Source organism: Pholis gunnellus (genome assembly GCF_910591455.1).
Source record: "Pholis gunnellus genome assembly, chromosome: 19".
Classification (NCBI taxonomy): domain Eukaryota; kingdom Metazoa; phylum Chordata; class Actinopteri; order Perciformes; family Pholidae; genus Pholis; species Pholis gunnellus.
The window spans coordinates 10,753,135-10,766,451 of NC_136546.1; the positions used below are offsets into that span (position 1 = coordinate 10,753,135).

General features: G+C 39.5%; 1 protein-coding gene across 1 annotated transcript; it reads left to right on the forward strand.

The window, feature by feature from the left end:
• Window positions 1-5,903: 5,903 nt before the first annotated feature.
• LOC306711507 (macoilin) lies at window positions 5,904-12,228 on the forward strand (the record flags this gene model as incomplete). Its single annotated transcript, XM_079180479.1, has 11 exons — window positions 5,904-5,995; window positions 7,277-7,418; window positions 7,522-7,648; window positions 7,746-7,869; window positions 8,222-8,400; window positions 8,657-9,119; window positions 9,209-9,367; window positions 9,913-10,083; window positions 10,795-10,921; window positions 11,623-11,797; window positions 12,038-12,228. Exons 1-11 carry the CDS (start codon window positions 5,919-5,921, stop codon window positions 12,226-12,228), a joined length of 1,935 nt encoding a protein of 644 aa, XP_079036605.1. The 5' UTR covers window positions 5,904-5,918.
• Window positions 12,229-13,317: the final 1,089 nt, after the last annotated feature.

The following is a 13,317-nucleotide window of genomic DNA, read 5'->3' on the forward strand; positions in this document are numbered from 1 at the left end:
TGGGTTCTGTCCAATGAGGCACCAGTATTGTGGTTTAAACCAAATCTCACACTCACTCCTGATGGGGGTTTGTCGCGGTTTCATAGTTTTGGTTTTTCTTTTTACATGTAGGCCTCTCTGTTTTTTCCCCCCACATGTTGAAGTCCCAACAACTTGTTAAATAAAATGTTTGAATAGGTTTGCTCCAGCTCATTCTTCAGACTTTAAGTACATTTTTCTGATAATGCGCACATACTTTTAATTAAAGGAGGTGTATTTAACATTCAGAGCATTAATACAGCAACAAACAACTATTATTTATGTAAAGATATCGTGCACATAGTTCACTCAATAGTGTTTTATGTATTACAGGATTATTGTCACTTCCCTTCTGGTTCAGGAAGAGATGATTTTAACTACTTCATAAAGTGTTTGGCTGTTAAATCTGAAAGAAATACAATCTTATCAACACATTTCTGTGAGTGCAATCAAAATGTTTCAACCGGTTAAAAAAAGAAAGATCAAGGGAGCTTTGCTGCCATACAATTATGAAACATTATTTAATAAAATTCTTAAAATTAGTTGATTTGTGTTGAAAGCAGCTTGAGACACTGCTACAACACAGGCAGATGTTTTCACTTTTCATAAAACGTTAGGGCCCCATTTTAGACTAAAATATGCAAAATAAAACTAGTAATCTAGTATTAATATTAGAGTCAAATGTAGGATGTAGTTTAAATTGGAAATAATGCTTACAGAGTGAATGTACTTTGTTAGATTCCATCTTTTGGAATATATTACGTACAGTTCAACACTTCCTTTGAAATGGAGATCAATGTGTTGTAAGGTCAGATTTCCGTCTTATCTAAGAGGAAGCTAACTTTTCAGCGTCCTGTGAAATTCAAGTGGCCTGGATTCCACAGGAAACCCTCCAAAAATGTACCTGTCAGTGTTATTAGTCTCATTGGTCTTAGAACATTAATCAGTTACATATTTTAACGATGCAATCAATACGAATGAAGTCTTGATTCAAGCGGCTTAAAGCTTGGATGTACAAAACTATTATTATCAGTCTTTATTATCAGCCACAGCATATATTCTGCCAAATCCACCCTGCCAAATGTGTTCTCCTTCCTCTTTGCGAGTTTTCATCTTACGTACAGTCAAAGGGCACCTGCCGCTGCAGGCCGGGTTTCTCCAGAAAAGTGCCGTGCCAAAGTAAATTTCCTTTCTAATCTCTAGTTTAATACTTCACACGATTGAACCTGTTCAGTAATCAGCAGAGGGATACAAGCTTCAAAGATAAGCGTCTTTTATTGACACTGACTGATGAGTCGGACACGTATTTTAGACATGTATATGTGCTTATACAATCTGACACTTGCAATTACAGGTGGTAGCACACGTAGCTGACACTTGATTGTTTTTGCAGCACCACTTCACTGTCAGTGAAGTACAGTTATTTATTAGGGGTTGGCTGCAGGAAACAGAGAGAACGGGGAATGTATATATATATATATATATATAAATAGAAAACAAAACAAAACCCAAGAGAGCTCACTGTTCAGATTAGAGAACTATAGTTTACTTGTTCTGTTGTATTGAATGCAGAAGTTATGTCACTGGTTGGAGTCAAAGAAAGTTTTTCTGTCTTGTTCAATACATTGAGATTCAGGAAAAGACACAATTAAACTGGAGGTTATCAGCAAACTGTATGAATATAAACAAGAAAGATGACTAAACTAACTACTGCCCCGCTAATGAAGTGAACTCCACAGTCATCAATGAATTTATTTCTTCTGTCGATACTTTTCTGTCGTAACTTTGTGGACTCCACTCACTGAGGTTTAACTCATCTAGTTATAACTTTAATGTATTCTTTATATCTTACTTTTCACTCTTTGACATGTGATTTTACTGATAATAATTTAGGTTTGTATTGTATTTTAAATCTGTATTAGTAAAGTGATGTCAGTTAGTCCTGCAGCACTACTCTACAACTACTCTACTACAATGGAAAATAAGTTTTGGATTTTATTGTGTCACCTTTGACATTTTGTAGAGATTTACCGTCAAAAAGCAAAACCCATTCAGGGAACACTTTGCTTTAACCGCCCTAAAAAGCATATATAAGCAATATATAAATAATTAAGAAATAGTTTGTAACACACTTCAATGTACTGTTTTCCAAAATAGAATTTGCCACCTACTGCTCAGATTGTTGTCGCAGTCATTTGCTCAGTCAGCACAGGAGGGTCCTGCTTTGTAGGGGAGTGTTCCTGATGTTTCCACTGCAATGTAGGCCAAAGCATCAAATATTTAACGTATCAGAAATAGACACTCGCACTGGATATCAGCCCCAACATGTCACGGATATGATCTGGGAACGCATTATTTAATAAACTCAGCGAGGTGTAAAAGGACAAATTAGTCGTGATTAATGCAGACCATCGCGGTGTTTTTTCTTGCATTAAGTTTTCAACCGTATGTGTATTACAAGAGCACTTAGAGCAGGCCACCATAGTCTCCTAACTCCGAAATACATTTAATATTACATAATGGAATTGTCTCAGCATTGTCTCAAATAACGTTCAAAATAGTAACGTTTTTTAATGTTATATTTGTTATTTGGATGCTTCCATTCACTAAGGACCAGTCTGACCATCGGCACAAGACCCCCACATATTATATTTGCCCGTATTTAATTTGACCCAGCTACATTAGAAAATCCCATAATAAACTGCCACATGAAACTAGTCTATAAAACCTGCCATGACATTTTATTTACAATGCAAGGACTTAATGTGTCTGCCATTAAATACTGTATATATAGTGACCATTGACCTGTAAGTAATGTGATGTGTCTGGGTGTCAGTGTAGAGTTTAATGTCTCATGATGGTCTATAATTACGTTTCTGATTATTTCATGCTCTGATAAGAATGAAATGCTTGAAAGACATCATTCAAACTTACTAAGTACCTCAGTAGCTCTCACTTATCTATGTACTTGTACAACAGTGTGGCTGAATTTTTTTGTGAAGTACACTTCACTTTTACAACGAGCGGCGTTATAATAAACCTACAGCTGTTCTCTTTAGATTCGCGAGGGCTGTAGTTTATGGAGCAGGTGTTGGCCCATTTCTGAGCCTCGCATGCAACCTCGCTGTTCCAGCTCTGTTGGGAGCAGAGGACAGATCTGCCTTCAGCACATGTCGATCACTACAGTGATGCACCAGAACATCTCCCAAGTGCTGTGTGCTTGTCCGGAAAAAATGATTTGATCTTTTACTAATATGCTGCACGAGGGAGCATGTGTAATATCAAATCAAGCACTAATAGGCTAGATCAAGTGATAATCCGTGCTCAGAATATTGATCAGTGAAGCATGCTTTTGAGATTATGAAATCATTTTAATGCATTATCCGGATTGGACCATTTTCAACGTGTTGCTATAGCAGTAGGCTGTACACTTCCTCTCAGTTTGTTCTGCTTGTTCACAATCTCACTCGAGTCAATACGGACCGTGGATCCAAAGGATGTTTTGGATTTTTCTAAATAAACACAATTTAATGCTAATAAAATAAATATTGATTACAAACACTCACCCCACTTCAGGTGTGGTTGTCAGAGAGGAGAGAGAAATAATGGTTAGTTTATTGCACATTGGAAGCATAAATGAATAAAAGTACTTTTTTTTTTTTAGGATAATGTAAAGAAATATACGTACACTCAATATAATGTTCTAACAGTGTGGACATTTTTAACTTACAACTGATGCAGAGGTGCTTGGAACCGGAAGAGACTCAGATAAGTGAAAGTGTACGCAGCCATAAGACAGGTGTCAGTTATATTTTTACAGGACCACACAGACGTGTGACAAATGAACACACGCTCGAAAGGCATTTTTGTATTTTGTTTGGTTTCTTGCACCTCATGTTTAGCCTGAATGTTGCATCATTCATTCTTTTTATTTTGCAGCTTGGATCAGGAGAAACACAATGTTGTCCCTCTATGTACTGTACTGCACTGTATATGATGACAATAACTTCTCTCTTAATCGTACAATCATGTCCAACTTGCTCTCCTGGCATTTCACAATAAAGCTTTGAATGTTGAATTGAATCTTAAATTGATAAAATAATAATCTATGGTAATGACAATAAACAAAATCAAGTTTTTATTGCAAAAACTTGTCTACTGTAGATTGATGAACATCTTTCCACAAGGGACTTATATAATGTTTTTAGAAATCAAAATTGTATTAGTATAGTGGCATCATCATAGTTCATGACTTAAAAATATCATGTTAATAGCTTGTCCTGCTATTAGCCTAATAACCTCATAATAGTCCTGCATCATTACGGGCTTGGTGGGACATCTGGACTCCGTCCCTTGAGTCTCTGAATCTGCTGTCTGCCTGAGTTGTCTGTGTTTGGGTCTATTCCCTGTTTCCACATTCACACATGCACATTATCTTTATGTCCAGTCAGGCGACAACCTCCGGTTTTTACGAGTGAAGCCAATGCAGAAGTGTCTTAAACTTGCATTCTCTCTACTGGCCAGCAGGGGGTGACTCCTCTGGCTCTATTGTATGTAAGTCTATGAGAAAATGACCCTACTTCTTACTTGATTTATTACGTTGGTAAGATTATAAACATGAGTTTATGGTCACAATCGCTAGTTTCAAATCTTCCTCAATAAGACATGATGTTCATTTTGTAAAGTTCAAAAAATGGTCTCTTCCGTTCACTGGTTGCAAAAAGCCAAGATGGCGACGGCTGCAACCCAAGATGGCGACGGCCAAATTGCTGAACTCAAGGCTTCATAATGGCAGTCTACAAACCAATAGATGAGGTCACAATGACTACGTCCATTTATTATATACAATCTATGTGTCCAGTCCATACAACTTTCAAATTCAACTTTACCTTTATTGTTCTCAAGGGAAAACAAATGTTTTACTGTCAAACGAAACACTGAACATGTGCAATATTTAACAAAAAAACAATAAGATACATCAAACATATTATTAAAATATGTAAAACATTTGCTAATACCCCCCTATATAATAATCTGTCTGACTACTTGACCTTAACCCCTACATATCCTGCACACACGTTGGAAGTTGTAATTGGTTTGGCCATTCAAATTTGCTTCAAAGCCTGCATGGCGATTCTCCTTGAAGCTTGTGGAACACTCACAGGGATTACTTTACACACATGAAGGAGATGGATATGTCTGTCCTGGGAGAGGGATTCCTCCTCAGCTGCTCTTCCTGAGGTGTCTTCAATTTTTACCTCAATAAAGCTTTTATTGTCGGGGTTAGATTTTCCTTATCTGAATCAAGAGTCTACAGAAAGAGGGTGTTGTACGCTGTACAGATTGTAAGGTTCCTTGAGGGAAATTTGTGATATTAGGCTATATAAATATAAATATAATTGACTTGACTTGATACATATATATTGTATGTGATTCTCAATGTGGGGTCCAGTAGAAACCCTAATCTAAATTTAAAATAATCAAAGAACATTGTATATTGTTTAAAATACCGTAATCAGAATTTGTCCTTTATTGTTGCATTTATTAAAAGGCTATGTGTTATTATTTTTAAATTATGTGTTTGTAACGCTCCTTGCAATATTACCGTATTATTAGTATTATCATCATCACTACAATATAATATAAATAAAAACACAAGTGTGTTGTTCTGCTCCCCTCCTGCGATGAACACTTGTAGGTGCAACATCCACTGGGCATGCGCAGAGCCGTTCGGGAGACCGTCGATGTAGCCAGACATCATCACAGGTTTGAGCTGAACGTCCTCCTCCACAACGAGGGATCTTCTTCATTTTCATCTTGAGCCCCTTTTTTTCCCCATCTCCGCTGCCGCTGCCGCGGTGTGAAAACACAAACAGCACGGAGGGAGTAGAAGCCATAAGATGAAGAAACGTTATGTGGACGCGAACAGACTACGGAAAATGAAAAAAATGAAAATAACGGAGAGGCTGTCTGAAAGGTAGCTAACGCGTCGCCTGGCGGAGGCTGCTTTTGTTGTGGTGCCTCGTCTTTGTGTAAAAAAATCCAGCCGTCGTCATCATGCTCACCTGTCTGCCTCGCATCCCGCATCACTTCATCTCGCGCCTCACGTTTTTTATATTTATGCACCAGTCTGGGGCTGTAAATGCGCTTCATTGCGGGTTCAGCTGCGCAGACAGGCGTGTAGAAAATGTGCGACTTTCTTCAGCGGATTAATGTTTACGGAAAGGACAGAAATCAGCAGCCGTGCAAGTTAACGTCGGCCTGCTGCTCCTCAGAGTGTGACACAATTAGGCAGAATGATGCGTGCAATTGTGCAATTTTATTAGCTGTATTTCCCCTTTTAGGCCAAACGAAAGCGGCTGCTTTTGCACAGAAAAAAAAGCTGAATTTAAAAGCGTCTAGACAAGAGTCCAGATAAGAAAAGACAAAAAAAACAACACTTGTTTTAATTGAATTGTTACACATGAGCAATTCAGGAAATAAAAACAGATAGAGACTAGGCTGTATATTTAAATACACACACTGCCTTCTTTTGTTTTCATGAATTTGCAATCACATGTATAATTATTGCTCCTTTATTGTGGCGTATATATTAAAAACTATTTAAAATGAACTTCTTTGAATAGTTTAAGACGTGGTAGTCCTCCATATCTCACCCTCTTTACTCTGAAAGATGAACTTGCATATTTAAAATATCAGTGAGATGAATTAAAACTGAAGATGTGCTCGTCCTCCCTCTTTGTCCCTCACTCTTTCAGACAAATTAAAGCTTTTTATTGTTGCCTATTTAGTATCATATTTCACTGTGAGTTAAATTAAAATACATTCCACATCAGTAACATTGAATAGGGCACATTTAAAACTTCCATGTGCAATAGGATGCTGTGGTGCTCCCTCTCTCCTCCAGATGAAATATCGCCATGGTTACCAAACAAAGAAGGGCTGATGTGAGCAGAACAAAGGAGGAAACCACGGCTCCCGTTTGGCTCCCGGTCGCCTGATCAAATGAACGAGGGAACAGTCATTGTTCTGTAGTGCCTCCACTTAAAAGGATGGACCGCAGTTTTTAGATGCAGCTGCTTAATTATAGGTTTAGCAACATGTATGCCGTTTGTCTGTTGGCTTCTGTGTGTGTGTGTGTGTATAATGTTTTGACTCGTACAAATCACATTTACCCTGCCTGAATACACCCCCCCCCCTGCTGATGTTTTATGTATAATAACAACAGTAATGGACTTCATCTGTCATCTATTTGCAGTGCATTCACTTTCCTGAAGTTTATGATGATGTGGACGCTGGTGCTGCTGGCAGATTTCATGCTTGAATTCAGGCTGGAGTACTTGTGGCCATGCTGGCTTTTCTTTGGGAGTGTGTACACCACTTTCCACTGCCACGGGCTGGTGAGAACCCTCTACTGTGTGATTTCATATTGTGTGCCAAGACGATCATAATCCCACCCCGGTGCGTTTTTACTGAAATTTTGTGGGTTTTTTTTTTTTGCAGGTTATTTGTGTTGTTTTTGTCTGTGCTGCCTTCACTCTGGACATCTTTTGTTTAATTTTTGTGCCTTTGCACTGGCTGTTCTTCGTGGCGAGCACTTATGTGTTATTCAATTACATATGGCACACAGGTGAGTGTGCGATTATTGTGTCCTACATATGACAAAACGTACCAAACTCTGTTCCTGTCGTAAAACAATTAAGCTTTGTCTGTTTGTTTGTGTGCAGAGAAAGGCATCTGTATATCGACGGTGTCCCTGTGGATTCTGCTCGTGTACACGGAGGCTTCGCTCCGACTCAAAGACCTTAAAACCTCTCATGCCAACCTGTCTCATTTCTTTGCTGCACACTGGTATGTTGATTCGACACAAATCATTCGGCCCTAAAAAATCATTTTCGGAATTAAAATGTCTTGACATAAAATTGCGTTGCGATAAAAAGCATCATCATTACACTTTTATTAATCCATTGTGTGATATTATGGCCTAGATGTTTGTGAACCATTTATTCGAGGAGTACATTCACTTGTATGCTACTAGCTAATGACCTATAAAGTAACAAATGAAGGAAGTACAAATGAGCATAAATCTATAAATATACCAATCATTAATAATAGAAATCTCTTAGCTAAGATGTGTTTTTATCATTTTAATGTGGCACACATATTCAAACTGTGTCTTTCCCCCTTTTGTTTTCAAATTCAGCATTGGATATCCTGTAGTGTATTTGGGGTTTGATGCCACCTGCTACTTCACCAACATCTTCAAGCTGCGCATACAGAAAGCCGTGCAGAGTGAGAACGACTTCCACATGCACCTCCTGCAGCATTCGCTCCCTCCGGGCCTGCAGGTTTACCCCAAGAATGGCACAGATGGCAGCAGCAGTAAGTTATCTGCACCATCTATTAACACACACTTCTAATTTATGAGCTCAGAGGTTCGGCACTCTTTTGTTTGTGCGATCACTCAAAGTAACCACTCGGTCCGAAACTGTTCCATTCCAAACTAACAGTGAGAAAGACCTGCCAGAAACCGGGTCTTAAGAACAACAATTATGCATTACAAAATGCCAATTTATTAAAAATGAGCAAAATTAAGATCACATTACACAGATGTTGTTGTTTCTGCCTGTACCTGCAGGCTCAAAATGGAAGATAAAGCCCGAGTCGACTCAGTATCAGTGTCAGAACGGCACTGTAGTGGCCCATGATGAGGTGCACACTGTGGACTGCCTCCAGATCCGCAGTGAGGAGAGAGCGACGGAGAAGGGAACCCCGGAGATGATGTCGGCTGAATCAAACCGGCGGCCGTTATCATCCAAACCTGGCGAGTCCAGAGATCTGCCCCACTGTGGGGCAGGAGGACCAGAATCCTCCACAACCCCCGAAAATCTACCTCAAGATGAGCAAGGGAGCAAAGCCACAAGGGCGGCTAAAGGCTCCTCGCCAAAAGCCCGCAGAGGCAGCACAAACACCCCTTCACCACCTGCGAGGAGGACGGAGAAGAAGCAGAGGTCCAGCTCAAAAACATTCTGCCTCAACCAAGACACAACAGAGAAGAGTGCCGCGGCAGCTCAGAATCACCACGCCGAGCAGATGACCAAGTATGCCACCATTAACGTCCTGCAGTTAGAAACTAGGCACGCGTAGGTGAAATCAAAGCTAGAAAAAAAAATCTGTAATTTCCTTTCAGGCTGGAGCAGGAGCTGAGGAAGCTGAGGGGCGAGCTGCAGGTGAGCCGGCAGAGCGAGCAGGAGCTGCGAAGTCACATCTGCAACTTGACGAACAGCGAGAGGAGCCTGAGACCAGAGGTTTCCCTGCTCAGACAGTCTAACATGCTACTCCAGAGCAAGTGAGTCATCCTCCAGATCCACTGCTGAAAGCTGGTCTCTGGCTCCGTCTGTGGGCAGTCTTACACATTACATCCGTCTATAAATACAAAGTAAAGACGGGGATGATTGCATGCAGAGCTGCTGCCAGGACCACGGTTATCTGTGTGAACGCAAACCATTCGTGGGGCTGATGATGGATGGAATTAATATCACATCTATGTGTTGGGGCTACCAATACACAACCATGCTTGATCATGCTATTTCATTTCCTGTGTAATTAATGCATTTCTCTTGTTGACTCCACAACTTTTCTCTGCAATAGCAGATTAATACTTTAACCACATTACAAACATCCAGAGGTTTAAAAATCTCTTCTGAGATGAGGATGTTGTTGCACAGCTGTGATCAGCGCCACCGCTGCTCCAGTTTTTCAAAGCAAGGTGCTCCCCCGGCAACTACAAGGATCCTGTCTGTTTCAGAGACACTGTGAAGTTAATCTCAAACTATCTGGATGTGGTCCTATTTCTGGCATTATGTAAAGTGAGATTATTGCTTTTTCATTCAGGATTCTGTGTCTGACTAAAACCAAGCAGAGGGACAAACAGAGCAGTGCGATGCTGGAGAAGAAGACCAGAGCAGAGACGGAGGCCAGACTCTCTGTAGAGAAACAGTTGGCTGAGCTTCAGGCTCAGAAACTGGAGGAAGCCGCCATGATGGCACGGAGTCTAACAAACAGGTAAACCACAGCTGTCAAACCTTTAAAATTCCTCGTTATTGAAGTGGCTTTTTGCCCGGGAAGTAAACAGCTGGATCTGCATTTGTATGCTACTGAGTTTAATTATATACAGCTGGGAGTGTATGGCCAAACATTTGCAGAAATACTTTGAGTTATTATTGTTTGCTTTCTTGCCAAGCGGGAGATATGTGTCTGCAGCATGAAGGTGGAGCCAGCAGTTGATTAGCTTCATTTCTGCCTCTAGTCTTTGTGCTGAGCTTAGCTAATTTTAGCTGTCGCCTTATTTTGAAAGTACAGATATGACAGTGGCATCAACAGGGTTAGGGTTAAAAAATATATTTCATTACAATTACTACTTACTAGTTCTAATGGGATTTCTCCCTTTTATCTGTAACTACAACAGAGTACAGTAACCTTTTTTTGTATGCTAATTACGTGACGCCGTTCCATGTAAACAGTTGCTCCCCCCGCCTGGGTATCAATTGTCTCATCTAAGTCTTGGCAAGAAAGTGAATAAGCGTATTTTTTTTATAGCTATTTCTTTAATGCACACATTACATTTACTTTGCATTTTATGTAACCATCTACCTTACATGTGTGTAAAAACCAATGCAAGTGAAATGTTTCTTTCTGTGTAAACTGGTCTTCATTTCCAGTAAAATCTCCTCTCCTACTGCTCAAAACTGTTATTTTCTCCATCTCCTACACCAGGCAGGAACACTGTGAGACCCAAATGTTAAGGAAAAGAGTTAAAGATCTAGAGACAGAGTACAAACAACTACAGCTGGAGTGTCAAGTGAAAGAGAGTCGTGTGGTAGATCTAGAGAGTGATGTTGAGGTATCTTTTTACACTATTTGGGAATGAGCTTGTGAGTTTAAATGTCTGTGGTCCAGTACTTGGTTGTCCTCAGTTTGGTCATGTAGTTGTTTTGCTGTTTTGAGTTCTAATTATTTTTGTCTGTAATTCTTTGTGTTCGTAAAATCTATTAGAAAACTGAATTGTTCATCGGGACCATTTAGTGTTTGTTTTTTTCTATTTTATTTTGGCCTGCAGTCATCATAACGGTATGCAGTAATATTGTATGGTTGTTATGTCGTCTTTACATCAGGTGTGCACATTGTTGTACTGTTTGGTAATTGATTTAATGTGCACACTCTCCATGAAGCATGCTGAAACAAAAGCCCGGTCTTTCATAAAAACATTGCACTGCTTTATTAAAGTTTCAAAGTACAGGTCACCTCCTTCAAAATGTTAACGGTCAATGTTAACGCCGAAACAATCATCCCTCAGCCGACGTAATATCTAATCAAATGTGCAGCTTTCGTGTTTTTTGAATGGCTGGCCAATTCATCATGGAAATGATTTTCTCTCTGTGGTGCATTTGGTTTCCTAAGTCGATGAGCCAGAACTCGTCTTTATGAAATAAAAACAAAATACTTAAGAAACCAAAGCACGTAATTCCTCAGGTGGTCATGGCACATGATTGATGTTTAGACATGTTACACGTGTTCTTACGGTCAATGTGTTTCTGGACTCAGGCTCTGGGAAAGTACCGCTGTTTGGAGAAAGAGACAGACATGCTGCTGTCCACTCTGTCGGCCATGCAGGAGAAGGCTCAACATCTGGAGTACAACCTGAGCGCAGAGACTCGCATCAAACTGGACCTGTTCTCAGCTCTGGGAGACGCCCGCCGACAGCTGGAAATCGCTCAAGGTTCTTCTTCTTCATGTGTTTTGTGTCCTTGTGCAACTTCATGTTAAATGTATGTGTATTCTCAGTGCCTGTGATGTGTGACTCTGTGCACAATGTTTTTTTTAATACTTAAATATAAAGAATAACTCCTAAGAATCAATTTTTTCATATATTATAGTAAATAAATGGCTTGGAAATATTATGGATTGCCACATCCTGCAGTCTCCACACACTCATGGATTACCTTTGTTTGTCCGGCAGATAAAGTGATGAGGCAGGACCGGGAGATCAAGGAGATGAAGCAGAAGATTGCGGAGGTAATGGCCGTCAGTCCTGCAGTGTCCTACATGGCGCCTCGGCCTCCGGTGCCGCAGTATCTCACCAAGTTACTCAACTCTGAGCGCTACATGCTGAATCCACGAGCACTGATGTACCAGTGTCTGAAGAAATAAAGGATGTCTTCGCCTTTTTCTGATCCTCAGACCCCTCTGTCATGAAACATTAGGGAAAGGGGGCTCGTGGATCTTTTATTACAGAGCTAAATGACACCATGAAGTCATCTGCTTCCAAGCCATGAGTGGAACCAGAATGAGCCACCACAAGTTGAATGCCTTTTGCTGCACTGACACGGTGCTAACTTTACATCGGGTTGAAGTGTTTCACTCCAAAATAAGAAATGGGATATGCAGAGCTGCGGCTTAAGATACAGCATACGCCATCAAGTTGGGATGCAACAGAGAAAAAAAAGCACAACATTTCTTCAAATTCAGACCCTAAAGATTTGTCTAAATGGATGATTTCTGGATATGTTTAAAATGTACCAGTGGATGAATCACGCTACCCTGCAGACTGTAAAAGACCGATTAACTCTGTACAATATATTTTCTTGGCATGACAGTAGAACGTCACACGTTGTTTATGTTGCTATCAAAAGTATTATACTTACAAAGTTTAAAGAGTTTAGGGACGATAACAACCTTTGTTTTAATTATACAGAACGATTTTGATCTGCAGGGATATTGACAAACAATATTTAAAATAACATATCATTTTTTTAATCTTTTGTATCCCTTTGAGTCAAATGATTTTTAGTATATATTAGAACAAAATGATCTGGAAAACCATTTCTGGCAATGTGGTGAAAAAAGAAAGATCCTGTAAGTCATTATAATAGGAAACTATTTTTTGTTCACGTTTTCTATGGATTTAGTGAAAACGTTATCTTGAATTCTTCCGGCCATGATTATAGGGATGGATATTGTTAGAATATTATTAATACCACTTCTCTTATCGATACTTTGTATCTTTGTCTTTACTAAATAACTGCTTTTAATATATTACTTAAAAAGAGAATAAATTCAGTACACGATTAGAATTAAATAATATTTAAAATACAACTAAATGTTTCTAGAGCAGCGACAGTAATACATACAACAGTAAAGTCACTGTATGAACTCTATAATATCTCACTGGAAACAATCTGAAATGTCATTGAAATAAATAATAATCCCAACATCCGATACCGGTTAAAGTTTAGACCG